Genomic DNA, 19,613 nt, shown 5'->3' with positions numbered 1-19,613 from the left:
CCCTACTTACATTCTCAAAAACTTAAAAATCACTGCCTTATAAATATGTTTAGCTTTGTTTCCTAAATATGATGTTATTAATCATACAGGAAACTGTTATGTTCTCTGTTTATGGACTATGTTTATGATTTTTAAGACCTCTACTTAACAGGGATAAAACCTAAAGTCCTAGTCTTTAATTATTAAGATCTTATAAATGGTCAAATCCTTTAACATATTCAAGAATATATTTTTAGCCATGCTAAGAACTAATATGATTAATTATATTTTCAAGATCAAACGTAGGATAAGATCATAACATTATAATTTACATTTCCAAAGTACAGTTTAGAGCAGATAACTAGATGCAGACAGAGGTTGCTTAACTCAAATATTCTAACCCTCAAACTTGTCAGAGATTTGCTGACTGTGGCATTTAACATATCATGTGTAAGTTTATTGTGACAGAGAGAGAGAGAGAGAGGGGGGGGGGAGAGGATTAAGATTCCTAGATCATAATGACAGTCCCCAAGGTCTCAAATTTGGGCACAATGGCAGATGACTTCAAGCCTGGATTGTGGTATGCTGACCACTAGGCAAGACTGCCCCAAGCATCTTGCTCTCTTGCTAGGGCCCAACATGAACTGTAGACAAACTGGACACCTGGAGAGTCATTGTCTCACTTTCCTAAAAACAAGGTGAAGTCAGTCTCTCCCATATTCTCCTTCCACAGAAACAGCTCTTGTCCTCTGTGCCTGATGCCAGACTGTCTGCCCATGGTGCCATGTTGCCACCGGAGACAATTGTCTAGATACTGGCATATGACTAACTAGATATCTCTGTCATTTTTATTAATACATAGATTCATTCAGATTACAATTTATCCTTCTCAGGTCTCTGATCACATTGACGGCTAAGTTGATGTTAGCTTGATAGCTAGGAAAAAGACAATTAGGTCCTTAGCTCAAAGTCATTTGCCCGGTTAGTTCATTGGTCAATTTATTAGCTAGTTAAAACTACTAGATACTAAATCTCTTATTTAAAAGGACAAACAGCTTTGCCTTTCTCACAGACCTCAGGTTAAAGATAAACAGGCTTTAGATACCTTCCCACTCCTCTTCATATTCAAGAAGCTTTAAATCTCACTCCTAGAGCTACTGTAAGGTCTAGATACAATCTACCTGCCACTTCACCTATATCTTAAAGCTTCCAAGTAGATGTTTTATGAATGCTAAAAGGTCTAAGAAGATGTTTTAAGATTGGTAAAAGCAAGTTATGAATCTTAGAAGGTCTATGAAGATGTTTTAAAATTGGCAAATTCAAGTTATGAAGGACAGAGGATCTAAAAGGATGTTTTATTTCTTTCTGTTGCTATGCTATTTTATATTAACTGTTCAGCGTGTTGACACTAATCAATGAAGCTCTGATTTATTAATCTAACTATGGTAAAATATTCCACTATATGATGCTCTATTATAGCTCCAAACTCAACATTTTAAATTTTCCTTGGTCTGTCTTGTAAGTATAGACTAAAAGGTTTCCCATTGTGCTTGAGTTATATACATCCAGTCTTCTGGACAGACATCTTTCCTGGTGTGTACTGATGCTAAAAATTAAGATCAAGTGGGCTTTTGCCTCTCTGCTTTACAGGAGCCTTATGTCCTCCCATGTTACTGTTCCAGATATGTCAGAAAGATCTGTAAGACTTCTGCCTTTCCTAAGCTCACCTCAAAGAGTATTCATGCTTTTAACTCAGTCGCCTCCCTCTGCCCCTCCACAAGCCTCTGCTATGTTATGGCCCAAAAATATGTCTATTGCCTTTTCCTACAATATGAATTTCACTGAAGACTGCAAACAATGATGATGCTCACTTGTCTGAAATTTATCTCCCTTTGAAAACTTAAAAGGATTCTTGTAAGCTACAGAAAATCCACCTCTCAGGTCAAATGGAATGCAGATAAGTAGTGCCAGTTAACAGCCTAAGTTTCCCACCTATAGCCTTTCTCAGAGGGTGGGATTCCTCGCCCTTTCTCTGAGTTTTGGACTCGTCTACCTACTTGATTGCTACATTCTTGTACCCAACACAGGCTGATTGCTGAGTCTTCCCTTTTGGTTGCCTTAAACTCTACCTGCTGTTCTTGCCAACCTACATCCAAACTCTTCATCCAATCCCTTCCCGCCATTCTTGCCAACCTACATTCAGACCCTACATCCAAACCTTCCTCAGCTTGGGTGAGATCTCCTTCTACCAGTATGGTTCCATCTCACTCCCTTCTCATTTGTTCAAAACCCTGGAACTAGGTAACCATGTCTACTCTCAGGACATGCCCTTGGTCTCTGACCAGCATCTGATGAGCTGCTGAAACAGTTGTACCAACCTTGTCCAGTTAAATCTTCCTTAGGGGATACCCTGAGAGTCACTGACTTCTACTCTCCCCAGTGAGAACAGTCCCTTCCCTGTCCTTTCAGGCTCCCCTCTGTGATGCCTTTTAGAGAATTTCCAGTCCCTGTGCCCACATTAAGGGCTGCTAAGCTTACACTCCTTTGCAGCTGAACCTGGACAGATCCAAAATGAGGCTTTTTAATTACAGGCAGCTCTCCCAAAAGTTTCAAATAAACACCTAAGGTAAAATGAAAGGAAGACCCCACAGACTCAAATTTTTCTCTTCTTCCCTCCAAAACTTCCATCGCTGCTCGCTCTCCCAAAGGTTTCAAATATACACCAAAAGAGAATTTTGTCCCTAACCTACTGACTTTGTGTTCTGCCTGCATATATGTTCCAGTTTCCTGTCAGGATTTCCTACATCCAGGACAGCGTCAACGCAGCTACCCACAGGTGCTCCAGTTCAACCTCACAGGTCATGTCAGCTGGACCTGGATTTTCCTTCCTAGCTGCAGGTGTTCCCAGACCCGGGACAGCAAATACAAGAGCCTGCTCTTCCTGGACTTAGCCAACATTTCAGCCTTTTGATTCCCTGTCACCACCCCACTGTCAGCAGGAAGCAGTCAAAAAATGATTGATTCTTATCCATTTATTATCAACAAAAGATTGAAGTGGTGTGCTTCAGACCTGGGGCAAAGAGCTCCAGGTTCTCCCAGCACTCCTCAATCCCTATCTGCTGCAGGACATGGCAGATGTACCTTACCCTCTGCCCTGAACTTTCCAGGACAGAGCTTTTTCTTCCCCTTCATCATATAATCTGGATATTTTGTTGCTCTTGCTTTTCTCTCTCTCTCTCTTTTCCCCCTCACATGACAGCCAAGAGCTGCTTCCAATGAACCTATATTTATATAATTTAACTTACTTTGCATGAAAAGCAATCCAATGTCCTCATTTTTAATTATAGCAAAAGGGAGGTATGCTAGCATACTGCCCCCAGTCTGCCTAGCAACCTATGAAGTCATTACCTACCTACCACTAGGTGTGCCCTTGCCCCAGGATATGAAAAGGACAAACCCCCCCCCCCCCCGCCGCCCTTCTCTCTCTCATGTCTCTCCCACTTCCATGCTCATATAATAAACTTCTCTATACCATATCTGTTGCCTGGCATTCTTATTTTTTTAATCATTACAGCTAAGGCTTTTGCTATTAAGTATTTATGATCTAGTTAGCAAAGGCATGTATATAAATAATATAAAACTAGTATGTGAAAATCACCCCAGGGCCAGAAGAATAAAATAATTCATTTTGCTAGAGGGAAGTTCTAAGAAAGTGACATTTGAAGTATTTTCCTTCTATGGTACTTGTAACCCTGAATTCAATATTACCTTATTTAGTACCTTGTATATGTCTCTTTCTTTCTCAATAGATGCTACAGGGCAAGATAGAGTTAAAGCTACAGGGTAAAGGCACCCCCATCCTTGTAACTTTACGTGTAACTTTAACAACAATACATCAACACAGAAATAAGGGAGATACAAGAAGAGAGGTGCTTTGCCCACTAATGTACCTTTAAAAAAAGGCAGACTCACTGAGATGGTCAATTTTCACTGTCAGTTTGACACAACCTAGAATTACTGGGAAGAAGGTCTCAGTGAGGGAGTGTCTAGATCAGGTTGGCATCTGAGAAACTTTGACTTTCAGGTTGATTGAGGTGGAGATGCCCAGTGTGAAAGTGGGCAGTACCACTCCCTGGCCTGGGCCCTGGACTGTGAATACAGAAACCTAGCTGAGCATGAAGCCGGCCCGCTTTTCTTCCTTTCAGCTCTGGACTATGGATGTGATGAGCTTTGAGAACCTGCCCTGGGCTTCCTACAGTGACAAACTATGATCTATAATAACTATAAGGCAAAGAAACCCTTTCTCCCCTCTGTTGGTTTTTGCAAGGATAATTTATTACAACAACAGAAATGAAATTAGGACACTCATAGAGAGAGAAAGTGGTCACCAAGGGGCACAGAGGAAAAGAATGGGAAGCCAGTATTTACTGAATACAAAGTCTCTCCTTCTTGTGATGGAAAATTCAGGAAATAATAGTGACAGTTTCACAAACTGTGAAAACACTTAAAGCAAATGAATTCTACTATTAAATGGTTAAAATGGTGTGTTAAAGTTGACATATTGTGCTACAATTAAAAAAAAATAGCTCCTGGAAGGTCTCCTCTCACATTTTGATTGCAACCCATGTTTCAAAGTGGCCAACTGGATCCCATGAAAGAAGAATTTGAAACTATCTTCAATAATTAATTATATTAAAGCAATTCAACAGCTACTCTCTCTTGCCAGATGTTTGAAGATGTTTTAACTAAGAATGCTTTTATTATTAAACTGTGCCCCTTATATTGTAAGCAATTATATTTCAAAAAGTCTATTAAATAAAAATCTATTATAACACAGGGGTGAACATTCAGTATTGTGTACATTTCTAAAGTATAAATTGAGTAGACTTCTAACTGTCCTTCTAGTTTGGCTGATTCTTTCCTTAAAATTTACACATTAAACACTTCATGCATTTATGTCTACATACATACTTTCTATAGACTGCCATTTGCCCTCAAAAGAAATGTTGAAAATTTAATAGCTATGTTGGTACTGGGAGGTGAGGTCTTTGGAAGGTAATTATATCACAAAACTAGAAACTGCATGAAATTATTTGTGTCCCTATAAATGGCTGAAGATTTGAGTTCTCTTATGTCATATTAGGTAATAGTGAGATGAACTAGGAAGCAAGCTTTCACTAGACATCTGGTTACTTGCACTTCCAGCAATTTCTATCATTTTTAAGTTACCCAGTATATAGTATTTAATTATAGCAGCTTAAATTAACTTATGTACATGTGTATGAGGTTTATACCTCCATGGCTGAACACAGAAGGATTCTTAGATTTGATATTTTACTGTTTTAATGTAAAGCCTATATTGGATATTTGAAAATGTTTATTGTGTTAGCACCGTATCTTTTTTAAATCTCAATTTTTCTTTTTCTTTGTTTTTTTCAGTTTTAAGGCTGCTTCTAAAGTGGTATCCCTCTGTAACGGTTAACCATTATGGTCAATACATATAGGTTTAGAATCACCTATGAGATTAGTCAGGCACACCTGTGGCTGTGCTAAGAGGATGTTTCCGAAGAGTAATGATGAGGCCCACCCTCAGCAAGATTACCACCTGGGTAGCATCAAAGAGGGAAAGTGAGAAGGAGCCAAAGCTCCTTTCTCCATTTCCTGGCCAATCATGACATGATCTGCTTGGCTCTACCACACCCTCCTGCCAATGTGCTGAGTCCTCTGAAACAGTGATCTAAAGTAAATATTTCCTCTTATAATCATTTCTGTCAGGTATTTCTCTTACTATGATGCAACATTAAGCAATACAGACTTATAAATTACTGGGACAAAGAAACCTATAAATATAAATTATAAAAATATTTTCATATATTATCATATTTAAATTATCATAGTTTCCACAATTAGGTTCTAGCTAAGTGACTATACATTTATGCTGCTTCCTTCCGTAAGCATGGTGAAAGCATAATCCATTATTTAACTAACAGTGTGAATTACAACTAGAAAAATCAAGGAGTAAACAATCATTGGAAAGACATTTCACCAGTTAAGTGAAATTTCAGTCAAGGCTGCAATCTGTCTTGACCTCCACTGCAGTAATAAAATGACATTTCTCCTGGGCAGAGCCTGAGATGTCAATATTTGTCAGAACACACACACACATGTGCACACGCGTGCGTGCACAGACACAAACACACACACACACACACACACACACACACACACACACACTCTACCCATTGGGGAGAAAGTGACATTATTAAAGAAGAAACTAAAAGCAATAACACTAATAATGCTCCAATAAGTAACAGAGAAAACTCTTAAATGAAAATCTTAACAAAAATGTAAAAAGTATAAAATACAATATTTAAAAATTAAAGTTAAAACTTCTTCCCTATTGGGAACAATCGACTATAGATGGCATAGAAATTATCAAAGTGAACATTAGAGTTGTAGAGATTAACACATAAGGCTCAGACATGAGGAGTGACACAGAATTGGTCAATATCCATGTTTTTAAGTCAACAAAAAAGAGGAAAAAGAATGTGGATATAAAAATACATCTTATGATATTACAGCTGAAACTTTCACATTTTTTTCTCAAGATATAAACCTGTAAATGAAAGAATCCCAGATTAAACCAAACTGGGTAAATACAAAGAAATCCACAGCCAGTGATACCGAACTTTTGAAAAGTGAAAACGGGGGCTAAAATCTCAGAAGCCAAAAGCAAGAACAGAGACAGTCTGCTGGTTAAGGCAGAGTATTCTTTGGGAAGCATGGGGGTCATTATTGGGGAGCACGATCAGGGAGCATGTTCTTTCAAATGCTGAAGGAAAAAAGCTGTCGACTTAAGCTCTGGTACTAGGGTAAATATCCTTCAAGGCATGAGGATGAAGTAAGCATTCTAGAAAGAGGGAAATCAAGGCAATGCGCTACCAAGGGACTGACTCAGAAACAGTGAAAGGGGAGGATTCTCCAGGAAGGATTTTAAAAAATGCAATGAAAGGAAATAGTACATGAAGCATGAAGTAAGAGGTAAGGGGAAAGAAATAACATCTTATCAGTATGAGAGTATTGTTCTCAGGATCTCTTAAAATTGTATGTGAATAATAAAGCAAACTTATAATGAGGTGGTAGAGAGAAAGAGAGGGGGGGAGAGAGAGAGAGAGAGAGAGAGAGAGAGAGAGAGAGAGAGAGAGAGAGAGGGAGGGAGTGAGTAAAATCCCTTGCTACTTAATCATGAAGACTAGATTGAGTTCTGTCCTTTGCACCTATACCAGGAAACTCACAACAGCCTGTAGGTCCTGCTCCAGAAAATCTTATGCCCTTTTCTGGCCTCCCTTGGTACCTACAAGCACATGCACAGACACACAGAGAGGTGCACGTGTAACTAAAAATAAAATAATTTTTAAGAAATTTATGATGAAGTTCTCAAGCTATTCAGAAAATGTTTAAGAAAAATATCTCCAAAAAGGGAAAGAGTGAAGGTTTCTTACTAAGGGCTATGTAGAGCTTTGCATGTATATTTTACTTCCTGGAAAAATAAATATATATAGTATGCTCACAAACACAAACAGAAAAAACTGAAAGAGAATCCCAAAAGAACACTCAAAAGTCATACACGTAGTCAGGATAGATAAACAAATTTCAAAATAAGAATGATAACAAGGAATAAACAAGGAATTAAATGGCAAAAGTAACTTAAATACAAATTAAAATGAGTAATTTGAATGCTTATCAAATTGAACATTTTCATATTCATAATGGTGCACTTTTCACATGCAACAATATTAAAGAGAAAACTCCATCCTCTTTGGCAAGACATACACATAAAGATACTGACATGTAGCCTTGTTTGTATAGGTAAAACACTGGTCATAGCCTAAGGGTTTGTTAATGGAAGCTTAGTATAAATGAGCATGCATTTGTTTATATGTCCACAGAACAGTACACAGAACACACAAGAAGATATGAACATAGAAAATGCTCATGATTAAGAGAGTGGGCAATTGTAGAACTGTATTATTTGTATATTCTCATATACAGTTAAAGAAATGCACATGACGCATTGACTGTGGTTGTCTCAATGTGCTAACTTACAAAGAACTCTGATTTTCTATCTTGATTGTGTTAATAGCATTTGAATTTGCCTGATAAGAGATATAATAATAATAATAATAATAATAATAATAATAATAATAATAATAATAATAATTTAAACATAGCATTTCTTTGGGGGTGATACAGTAACTGAGTAATAGAAAAAGAATTTGTCATTGCCATTATTTCATATCTTGAAAGCATTGTGCACTAAATTTAATTAACAGAGATATCATTGAGAATTGATTCAAATAGCAGGACTGTTAAGTGTTACTCAGTGGCTGATGTCAGCTAGCTGAACAGATGGGAGTTTGTAAGAACGGGACACTCCAAGGCCATACGACATTGTGAGTTCAAGGCCAGACAGTACAATTGAGACCCAGTCTCAAAAACAACACTGCGGAAGCAAAACAACATTGTAGCCTCTGCTCTCAGATGGATTAAGAAGGTCAAGAAAACGGGAGCGGGGACATGGGAAACTGGGATTTGTAGTCCCCCCACATGTTCTTGCTGGTGTTTTGCTGTACTCCCCACAGTCCAAGAAGCTCTAGATTGGGTAATAATAGTGTGAATGAAAATATAAAGCTCAGTGAGGAATAAAAACAAGAGCATTTTCACATAAATACACTAATAGCAACGAGGGGGATTACTGGTCTCTGTGTACATGCTATCTTTTTATTACAAGCAGATGAAAGCACAAAAACACTGACAGGCTGCCCACAGCATTCTGTATCTCAAGTGGGGAACAATAGCTAAACTGCTTCTTTCTCTCCTCTTGGGAGCCAAAGCAATATGGAAATTGGGAAGTACTTGGAAAGGCTCTGTGTGTCCCTGCATCCTGTCATTACAGCCAGATGGAATGGGAAACCAATGTCTGTCCTATGTGCTGTTCCCAGTGAGACACAATGCCTTGTCTATCTAGCTGATGTCAAAGGACTTTGAACAACTAGCTGAGAATCCAGACTAAACATAATGTGATCACTTTTCTGAGAAATAATATGCTGGTATAACAACCACAATTAATTATTCACTTAATGTCACAGTACTGGGGACAATTAGACAAGCACTCTACCATTTAGCCCGAACGCTTAACTGCGGTTTTGATGTCGTTTGTTTTAACTTTTTATTTTGAGAAAGGCTCTCACTAAACAACCCACGCTAGCCTTGATCCTAATCGGTAGCCTAGAAAGGCCTTGAACTTCAGGACCTCCTGCTTAAGCCTCTTGAGTTTTGGAGATTTGGGGCCTCGATCTCTAAAGACAGTTTTTAAAAAACAGAATTTTAAATATTAGAGGACTCGAGGAAATGGGTTACCCTCTAAGAGGTCATGAAGAAAAAGGCTCTGAGGTTCCCATGAAAAGAAGGAAGAGCATCTCTTTAACAAGAGAGGAAAATGAAATCACTCTAGAGTCAAAAGAAAACATTAGGGCAGAGAAGAGGGAGCCAGGAAGGGAGCAGCAACTGAGAGCAAACGCGTCTGCAGCAGACCACACACACTGAGCGAGCAAGCAGAAGGGAGCCAAGAGTTCTCTTAGGAACATGTTTCTAAATCTTTGCAGGGCAAAGTAAATGATAGACAAGAATGAGTATTGCGGGAGAACTGGAAAAGAATTTTCAAAATCAAAGCCTGAAAGGTTTGTGTCTGGAAAAGGAGATAATGAGAGGGTGGGCCAAGCATATCTCGTCAGAAAGAGCGACTTCAGTCCTTCAGTAATGGTGATGCACACCGGTATGGATGGAGCCCTCCTAGCTGGGGCTTGCTTAGAAAGAGGTAGAAGTTCTTCCCCCAGGTGAGAGACTGTAGATTTCTATCAGTTGAAAATCCATCACGTGCTGGCAAAAAGAACGCCTATGGGAATGTTGTGTATTAGTGCTTGCCTGCTGCTGAGCAGCTCTCCTGCAAGGGGTTCCTTGGATGACACTGAAGAACCACTGGAAATCGCTGAGCTCCACAACTATCTGGCTGCTCAGCCACATTCCTGGCAGTCTCCCAGAGAATGGTTAACTAACCCTGCTAGAGAAAATCTGATCTTGCCCAAGCAGACGAAAGACTGTGGGGGTTTGTTTGTTTGTTTGTTTGTTTGTTTTGTCTTGTTTTGTTTTTGGTGGTTTTGGTTTTGGGGTTTTGGTTTTTTAATTCTGGTTGATTATTTTAATAGGGAGGATAAACGTACAACACCTTGAATGACTTACCATCCAGAAAAGCTTCACTACGTACTTCCCGTAACTGTTAAACAAAGGCATGTGGCCTTTCACCGCCTTGCAGAGGGAGTATATGTGCTCCCAGGGTTTCCAGAGCAGAGTAGGCAGCTCCCCCGAGTTCCCTTTGTAGTAATTGCTCAGAATCCCTCCGTTGAAGATCTTCCACACGGCGTAGATTTCACTGATGATCCATCTCATCAGCTGGACACAAAACAACAGGAGCCACTAATAGGTTACGTTAAAATGACAATGCAGTTTTATGTGAAATATGGTAAAAATCCGTTTCTAAGAGTAATAATAAATTTTACATATAGTATATTCATCATTTTAATTTCAACATTATGGAAACATTATGGAAATAAATCATAGGTCTTATTTTCATGATATAGAATAACAATATAAATTAAATAGACCTAAAAAACTTGATTTGACTTTGACTTTGAGTTAGCAGAGTGTGTTTATATATATATATACATACATACATGCACATACACAGCACTCATACATATATGGGGTGGTGTGCAACTAAGTACTTCACAAAACAGAATTTTTAAAACTAAGTAAGCTAAAATGGTTGATTTTAAGTATTCTCACCACACAAGCAAGTATGCTTGATTTGATGAATTGTCCATTCTCTCTGTGTGTGTGTATGTGTGTGTGTGTGTATGTTATGTGTGTGGTGTGTGTATGTGTGTGTGATGTGTGTGTGCATGTATATCACTAAAATTATATACCATAAATACATAAATAAATACAAATTTTAATTGACAGCTATACGTCTAGGGAACTGGGGGGAGAGAAAAATCCCATTCAACAGTACCATGACTTAACGGTGAGCAAGGGTGAGTGCCAATGGCTGACCAGGAGCTGTTTATGTAGACGGGCCTAGAGCCATTCCTCAGCTGGGAATGGGCCCTGTGGCCCTACCTACCTCACTGCAGAGTAAGTGCTCGTTTGGTGAAAACAAGTCAAACATGATTTCATTTTTCACAACTACGGGAGGCTGAAATTGAAAAAACAAAGTAGACACATATATATTTGTTTAAAAATAGAAGAAATCTAACTTATTGAAGGACAGTTTTGTGGAAGAAGTAGTCTTCTCCAGGGGAGAGCACACCAATTGGTTATACCAAAATTCCTGAATGTTACAGATCACCACGCTGCATTAAGCCAATGAATAATAGAGCACGTCCTCTAACAGGCCCACCAAGAGCAGGCTAGTGCCTGGGAACACCTTTGGCAAAGCCTGATAAGGGTTTTTAAAGTCAAAGGCTGAGATTACATCACACCAGCTGCCCAGCTTTTTACAATGTAACCTCTGATGTTGGAAACCATCACACAAGCCCATTCCTTCAGAGGAACCAAACAATTTGCACACATCAGGACTCCTTTTTGGTGGTGTAAAAAATAAACCCTGCTATCAAAAGTAGTGAACAACCATTTGTTTACAGGCAAATGTGACTCTGAAGGGCAGGAGGTGAGGCCAAGGTAACCTGAGCTTTCTTAAAGTACTTCACTGGAAATCATACACAGGAATACAGTATATAGAGACTCAGCAAGTTATATTTAGGAATACACATGTATATACACAAATGCATGTAACAGCAATTAATGAAAAGAAGGGCATGTGGAAGTGTTTGGATAGAGTAAAGGGAACAGTGAAGAGTTGCAATAAAAAATAAAAAAAGAGATTAGGTTCATGAAACAGTTGGAGGAAAGGAAGGTGTCCTAGATCAAATCTCATATGAAGTTATTATTTTATGAGACCTTTTTGTCCTTGTTTTAACCGTACTTGCAAGTATGCTTAATGATTCTTACTGTGATGCTATACATCAAATCTTGAAACCTTCTAGAGATTTCCTTAGTTAGACTTTCAGTTCTAGATGTTCTGTGTTACCTTATTCTAGATGATCCATCTAGAGAGGAACCTGTGTGGAGGACCAGTAGCGCTGTGCAGGCTGATGAGGCCTCTTAGGATGTGTGGCTGAACCTGGGTCGAGGACCAGTAGTGGTGTGCAGGCTCATGGCCTCTTATGATGTATGGGCGTGAAGAGTCTATTTAAAAGACTGAATTTAATTTTAATACAAATGTAACTCAAGGTCTACTAAAAAGTAGAGTTCACAAAAATAATTTGATTTATAAAATGAATCAATGGTAAATTTATAGATTAAGAGTTATTAAAAGCTTATTAATGTTAGGTGCATTATGTGGACAGTGGAAAATTTATATTCATGTGCATTTTGTCTGATATTAAAATTGATTCAGAAGCATGATTTGTGCATAATGGACTTATCTGAAACGGCTAACAAAGAAACATTATTCAAAATACACCATTGTTTCAGTAAATTATTTTGAATGTAGATGCAGCATTTTTTCAATTAGTAAGGGGAATGAATTCCATTTTCCTGCATTGGTACCAACTGTAATGGAGGCTAACACTTTGAAGAATAAAAACTACTTCATGTGGAAACAGCAACTCAATAGGCTACAAACGCACACAAGAATCAGCTCCGTTACAACTATTTGACTGGTACTAATTAATTTGCCCTACTGGTGTTCTAGGCATTCAGTGAAAACAGTAAGAAATTCAGCAAGGGCAAAGGCATTAGTGATAATTAAAACCCCAGAGACAAGAAATACACTCAAATTAACGTGGCTATTAAGATGTTAGGCTGGAGCATCTAAAGTTCTGAAGTATGTGAGAGCTGTTTAGAATGAAGGCATCTCCACAAACGTATGATTCAATTGGCTGAGCGTGGAGTCTAGAAACCAAGATGAGCTTTGGAAGATGTTTGAAGGAGCCCTGGAAGACGGGAACCCATGTGCAAATCTCCTGGACTAGAAAATTGGTTCTAATAAACATTAGAGGAAACAGACCTTCAGGCCTTGTGATTTCCTGCCGAGATGCAGAATCCGACAGTCAGAAATAATGAATAACTTTGTGCAACATGTTTGGCTATAATTTGGCATTTTGGGTAGAAGTAGAAAAACCAAGGCTTTCAACAAAAATACAATAATCTCTTTGACATCTGTACAAAGCTTGTTATTATGCTATGCCTCTGTGAGTATGCATGTGTGTGTGCTAGGACACATGGGTGGCATATGTGGAGGCGAGGCCAGAGGGCAACCTTGTGTCTCTTCCTCAGTCACTCCCACTCTGGCTTTACAGTGATGGTTTTACTTTCACTTGAAATTCACTAGGCTGGTTGGCTGGTGAGGCCTGGAAAGTAGCCTGTGTGTCCCTTTCCAGTGCTGTGTTTGCAAGTGTATGCTGCCACAGCTGGCTTTTTAAAAGGGTTCTGGGGATTGAACTCATGTCCTCATCCTTGACCAGAAAACACCAAATCAGCTGAGCCATCTCCATAGCTCCACCAATAAAGGAATTACTAAAATACACTTATAAATACTAACTTCTGAGTTAGAAGCCAAAAGAACAATTGCTTTTGCTATAAATCACAGAAAAAACATACAAATTATTTGAGGACTGCATGCTTTGGTCAATAAGATATTCCATCCCTGTAGGTAATAAGTATTTCATTCAATAGTGAAAATAATTCTTACACGGCTAAGTATAAAATCTTGCGGACGTTTCCAAGAAAAGATTTTCAATGATGGTGGCAATTCAATCTTCCCTTCAGGGTCTTCAAAAAAGTGCTAGGTAAAAATAAGTAAATAAATTGAACGTGTTATACAGTTTTGTTACAATAAAATTCCAATCTTAAATTTAAAAAAACAACTGATACAAATGTTAGATCAATATAGTATCATTTGTGGATGGTGTGTGTGTGTATGTGTGTGTGTATGTATGTATGTGTGTGTGTGTGTGTGTGTGTGTGTGTGTGTGTGTGTGTGTGTGTATTCAGAAGTACTTTGTAAAATACTTGAATACTGAAATTCAGAATGGTCAGGGAAGTGGTTAAATCTTCACCTCTGGGTCCTCCAAGTCTAACCCACAGCTCTCATGCCCGCTTTGCAGTGCCACCTGCTTTGGACTCTGCTTCCTCTCTGGTCCCATTCCAAGGGAACTAAGCAGATCCTGGTGAAACAACCTGTTTCCCTCCTTCCTGTGAATCTCTCCTCCCCTCCCTCTAGCCCATCCCCATCCCCGAGTGTCAGTTCCGAATACCTAGAAATACATTTTGTCCCCAGTGGTCATACCTATCAGAATCCCAGAAGAATTTCTTACCAGGCAACACCCACCAGCCACCATACTCTTCTAAGAACCAGAGAGGGCAACAGAAACCAAGGAATAGCATACCTGCCCAACAAAGAAAAGACTAAATATCTGCACTTAGAATTACGATCTTCCCAAACCCAGGTGCCTACACACCAGTGTAAAAATGTAATCCATAACAGCCAGAACAGTATGTCTCCACTAGAGCCCAGCAGCCCTATGACAGCAGGCCCTGAGAGCCCAGCAGCCCTATGACAAGTAGGCCCTGAGAGGCCAGCAGGCCTATGACAGCAGGCCCTGAGAGGCCAGGAGCCCTATGACAGCAGGCCCTGAAAGGCCAGGAGCCCTATGACAGCAGGCTCTGAGAGGCCAGCAGCCCTATGACAGTGGGCCCTGAGAGGCCAGCAGCCCTATGACAGGAGCCCTATGACAATAGGCCTTGAGAGCACAGCAGCCCTATGACAGGAGCCCTATGACAGCAGGCTCTGAGATTACAGGAGCCCTATGACAGTAGGCCCTGAGAGCCCAACAGCCCTATGACAGGAGCCCTATGACAATAGGCCTTGAGAGCACAGCAGCCCTATGACAGGAGCCCTATGACAAGTAGGCCTTGAGAGCACAGCAGCCCTATGACAGGAGCCCTGTGACAGTAGGCCCTGAGAGCCCAGCAGCCCTATGACAGGAGCCCTATGACAGCAGGCCCTGAGAGCACAGCAGCCCTATAACAGCGGGCCCTATGACAAGTAGGCCCTGAGAGGCCAGCAGCCCTATGAAAGCAGGCCCTGAGTGCTGCAACATAGCTGAAGCACATAACAAAGACCTTAAAATAGACTTTGTTAATATGATAAAGATCCTTAAATAAGAAATGAAAAAATCCCTTTAAAAAAATCTAAGAACACACAAACAAATAGTAGCAGGAAATGAATAAAACAATTAAAGACCCAAAAGTAGAAATAGAATTAATAAGGAAAACCCAAACTAGGGATATTTGAAAGTAAAAATATTTGGAACTCAAACAGGAACCTCAGAGGCAAGCCTAACAAACAGAACACAAGAGATGAAAGAGATAACCTCAGACACTGGAGGCATTGTAGAAGAAATGGATATCATGGTCAAAGAAAATGTTAAATCTAAAAAATCCTGACATCTAAGAAATCTGGGACATAATGAAAATATCAAATCTAAGGATATTATGAATAAGAGAAAGAGAATCCAGATCAGTGGTACAGAAAATATTTTCAACAAAATTATAGAAGATAATTCCCCTGGAATAAAAAGGAGATGCATAAAAGGTACAAAAAGCATACAGAACACCAAACAGAGACTGGACCAGAAAAGAATAATAACCAAATATAACTAAATGTACAAAACAAAGAAAGAATATTAAAAGCTACAAGGGAAAAAAACAAGTAACTTATAAAGGCAGTTCTATTAAAATTATACCTGACTTCTCAGTAGAGAGTCTAGAAGGCCAGAAGGGCCTGGGTAGATATTCTAATGATGCTAAAAGACCACAGATGCCAGCCTAGACTATTATACCCAGCAAAACGTTGAGTTCCAATAGATGGAAAAATAAAACATTCCATGATAAAACCTAATTTAACCCATATCTATCTACAAATCTAGTCTTACAAAAGGTGATAGAAGGAAAACTTCAACCTAAAGGAGTTAGACACATCCAAGAAAACACGAAGGAAGGAATAATCACAGACCAGCAAATCCAAAGAGAGGAAACATACCGACAAACACAGCAGCAAAATAACACTACTCATTGATATCTCTCAACATCAAAGATTACAGCTCCCTAATAAAGAGACACAGACTAACAATGCGGATGTATAGATAGCATACATCCTTCTTCTCTATCCAATAAATGCATCTTCACATCAAGGATAGATCACCTCAGGATAAAAGGATGGAAAAAGATATTCCAAACAAACAGACCTAAAAGGCCAGCTAGTATAGCCATTTTAATGTGACAAACTAGACTTCAAACCAAAACTAACCAAAAGAGATAGGGAAGGACAATATGTGTTCATCAAAGAAAAATCCACCAAGAGGACATCAAAATTCTTAACATTTATGCACCAAACACAAGAACATCCAAGTTCATAAGAGAAACACTACTACTACTACAATCACATATTGACCCTCACACTGAAAGTGAGAGACTACAAAATCCAACTCTCACAAATAGACTGGTCACCCAGACAAGAACTAAATGGAGAAATGCTGGAGCTAAGTGACATTATAAATTAAATGGACCTAACAAATATGTACCGAAAATTTTACCCAAATAGAAAAGAATATACCTTCTTCTCATTACCTCATGAAACTGTCTCCAAAGCTGACTATAAACTTTGACACAAATCAACTCTCAACAGATATGAGAAAACTGAAATAACACCTGCATCCTATATGACCACCACAGATTAAAGCTGGATAGCAACAGCAACAGAAACAATAAAAACCCTGTAAACTCATGGAAACTCAACAACTCACTACTGAATGAAAAATGGGTCAAGACAGAAGTTAAAAAAGAAATTAAATACTTTATAGAATTGAATAAAAATCATTACAACACATGTTCAAACTTAAGAGACATAATTAAGGTAGTTCAAACAGGCAAGTTTATAGCACTAAGTGCCTACATAAAAATTCTTGGAGAGACTTCATACTAGTATGACAGCTGAAGTCTCTAGATAAGCAGAGGCACACATAATCTGATAGAAAAGAAACTTAGGGAGTAGCATTGCACTCACTGGCACAGGAAAAATACTTTCTGGAAAGAACATTGTTAGCACAGACACTAGATAAATAATTAGTAAACAAGACTTCACGAAACCAAGAAGCTTCTGCACAGCAAAAAACTTTATCATTCAAAGTGGCAGCCTACAGAATGGGAAAAGATTTTTTAAAACCAATTATACATCTGAGAAAGGACTAATATCCAAAATATATAAAGAGCTCAAAAAAACCTAGATATCAAGGAAACAAATAATCCCACTTTAATATGGAGTAAAGATATAAACAGTTAATTCTCAGAAGAAGAAACTCAAGTGGCTGAGAAACTCTTAAAGAAATGTTCAACATCCTTAGCCACCAGGGAAATGCATGTCAAAGCTACTTAGAGATTTCATCTTATACCCTCAAGAATGGCTAAACCTGACAGTGGCCTTTGATACAGGAAGGTACTGCCCATACAGCCAAACACCAACTCAGTCACAAATCCTTTAGTATTTACCATAGTGATTTGCATGAAAGTCCTACCATAAGCTAGGGCAATGATGGCACAGAGCATGTGGGAGCTACAAACCAATATCTGATTTGACTTAGGATCACTCCCCAATACAGAACCCATACCATCACTGCTTGTGTGATCAACAACCTAAGCTCAATAGCCCCAGTACCTAGTGTAAAACAAATACTATTGTTCTAAAAGAAAGTAAGGAATAAGAAAGAAAAATAGTGAAATGACTCCTCATAACATTCTGCTATACCTATAGATCAGTGTCTACCTCAGCCATCATCAGAGAAACTTTATCCTGCAGCCAGTCATTATGTAGAGAGTGAGAGACTTGGAACATCCAGCCCAAAACCAGTTGTCTCTATCCTAACCCTCCCCTCAGACCTCAGAGAACCCTGAGGAAGAGGAGGCACTAAGATATTAAGATCCAGAAGGGATGGAAGAAAGCAAGAAAACAAGGCCTTCTAAATCAACGTAATCAAAGCTCACATGAGCTCACAGAGACTGAGGTGACATGCACAGTGCCTGTCGAGGTCAACACCAAATGGAGTCCTAGAGCTAAAAGGAGAAGTGAACACACACACAGATGCCTAGCCCAGAAACAATCTCCAACTGATAACTACCTGCAAATGAGAGTCTAGATTTCTCAAGGAGAGTCTCACTGGGGAGACAAACTAATGGTAGTCTGCCGCATACTCGGCACTAGGTGGCCAAAAGGAAAGGAATTCAGGGGCATCTGTGGAGTTTCCTTGTCTTAAATGCCCTGGGAGGGCTTTTTCTCCTGTGCTTTTTTCCTTTCTTAACTTTATCTTATTATTTTTTGTTATACATATATTATATTTATATAATATACTCTATATAAATTATATATAGATATACTTCTTCTCTTTTTTAAACCATATAGGTCCTTTGCATATATATTATGGCTTCCAGTTTAGTGGTTTTATGGGATTCCTGAGTTATGCAGACAAGTAGGTCTGTGTCTTGTGCCTTTCATGGGGCACAAGGCACCTTCACTTTGGTTTCTCTAATTTGGATGTGCTAGTCTTTGTTTTATCTTATTATACTATATTACATTTTATTTTAATATTACCCCTTAGAAGCGTGCTTGTTTTCTAATATAAGACAGAACATGGATGGATCCAGATGGGAAGTGGGAAAGAATTGAGATGTGAGAGGTGAGAAAAAAACAGAAGCAGGATACATTATGTTAGAGAAAAAAATCTGTTTTCAATAAAGGAAAAAATATAAAAGATTTTTTCTAAGATTGCATGTGCCCTTGGCAGAAGCTTGATTCTTGAGTAAAATTTAATTGTGGACCATTGGTAACATTCACTTCCAAATACTCGTGTCACAAATTTTTTGAAATACATGCAAGGTAACCAGAATGGTTAGATTGGCCTATGATGTCTTTATTTATATAGAATATTCTAAAATGATAGATATTAATGTTTAAATTCTATCAACAGAATGCAAATTCTCAGTGACTGGTTTGTTAGCCCCTAAATATCCAAATTAGCAATGTGTTAGCACAATGTAATCTTTGCTCCCTACCTAAAATGATTGGACCTTTCCGGCTCAAAGGGCCTGTGAACTCTGTGAGTTCAAGTGAAGATAAGATATTATAGTGCTTTGCAGCAATTACAACTTGCTTGCGTTTGGATGTGCATCTCTGCCGGTGTGTGTGTCTCTCAGATTTTACAGCAGTGGGCTGGATTGGGCAAGTCTATCTTTAAGCAATGGAGCTGTGAAGCAACCAGATGAATCAACCCAAAGTGTGGGGAAACCTTTAGGAGGGAAGGGCAGAAGGGCTTGAAACCTCTCACAGGGACCTTAAAACAACCTTTTAGGAGCTCAGAGTAATGGTGAAAACTATCTTGCTGATCAGATTCTAGGATGTATCT

General features: G+C 38.8%; 1 protein-coding gene across 8 annotated transcripts in view; it reads right to left on the bottom strand.

Annotated features, from left to right (window-relative positions):
- ADGB (androglobin) overlaps positions 1-19,613 on the bottom strand; it is a 118,340-nt gene that overhangs the window by 81,716 nt on the left and 17,011 nt on the right. For 7 of the 8 annotated variants that reach the window (XM_084777483.1, XM_084777489.1, XM_084777484.1 and 4 more), the window contains 3 exons: positions 13,850-13,942; positions 11,219-11,290; positions 10,279-10,488 (listed from right to left, as the gene is read on the bottom strand). In XM_084777483.1, the coding sequence (XP_084633609.1) occupies positions 10,279-10,488; positions 11,219-11,290; positions 13,850-13,942 (375 nt within the window). The remainder of the gene's footprint in view (positions 1-10,278; positions 10,489-11,218; positions 11,291-13,849; positions 13,943-19,613) is intronic. The other variant, XM_084777488.1, reaches the window with a different exon arrangement.

This window comes from Acomys minous (assembly GCF_964271855.1).
Source record: "Acomys minous genome assembly, chromosome: 3".
NCBI classification, from domain to species: Eukaryota; Metazoa; Chordata; class Mammalia; order Rodentia; family Muridae; genus Acomys; species Acomys minous.
This window is presented reverse-complemented; position numbering and strand designations above follow the sequence as displayed.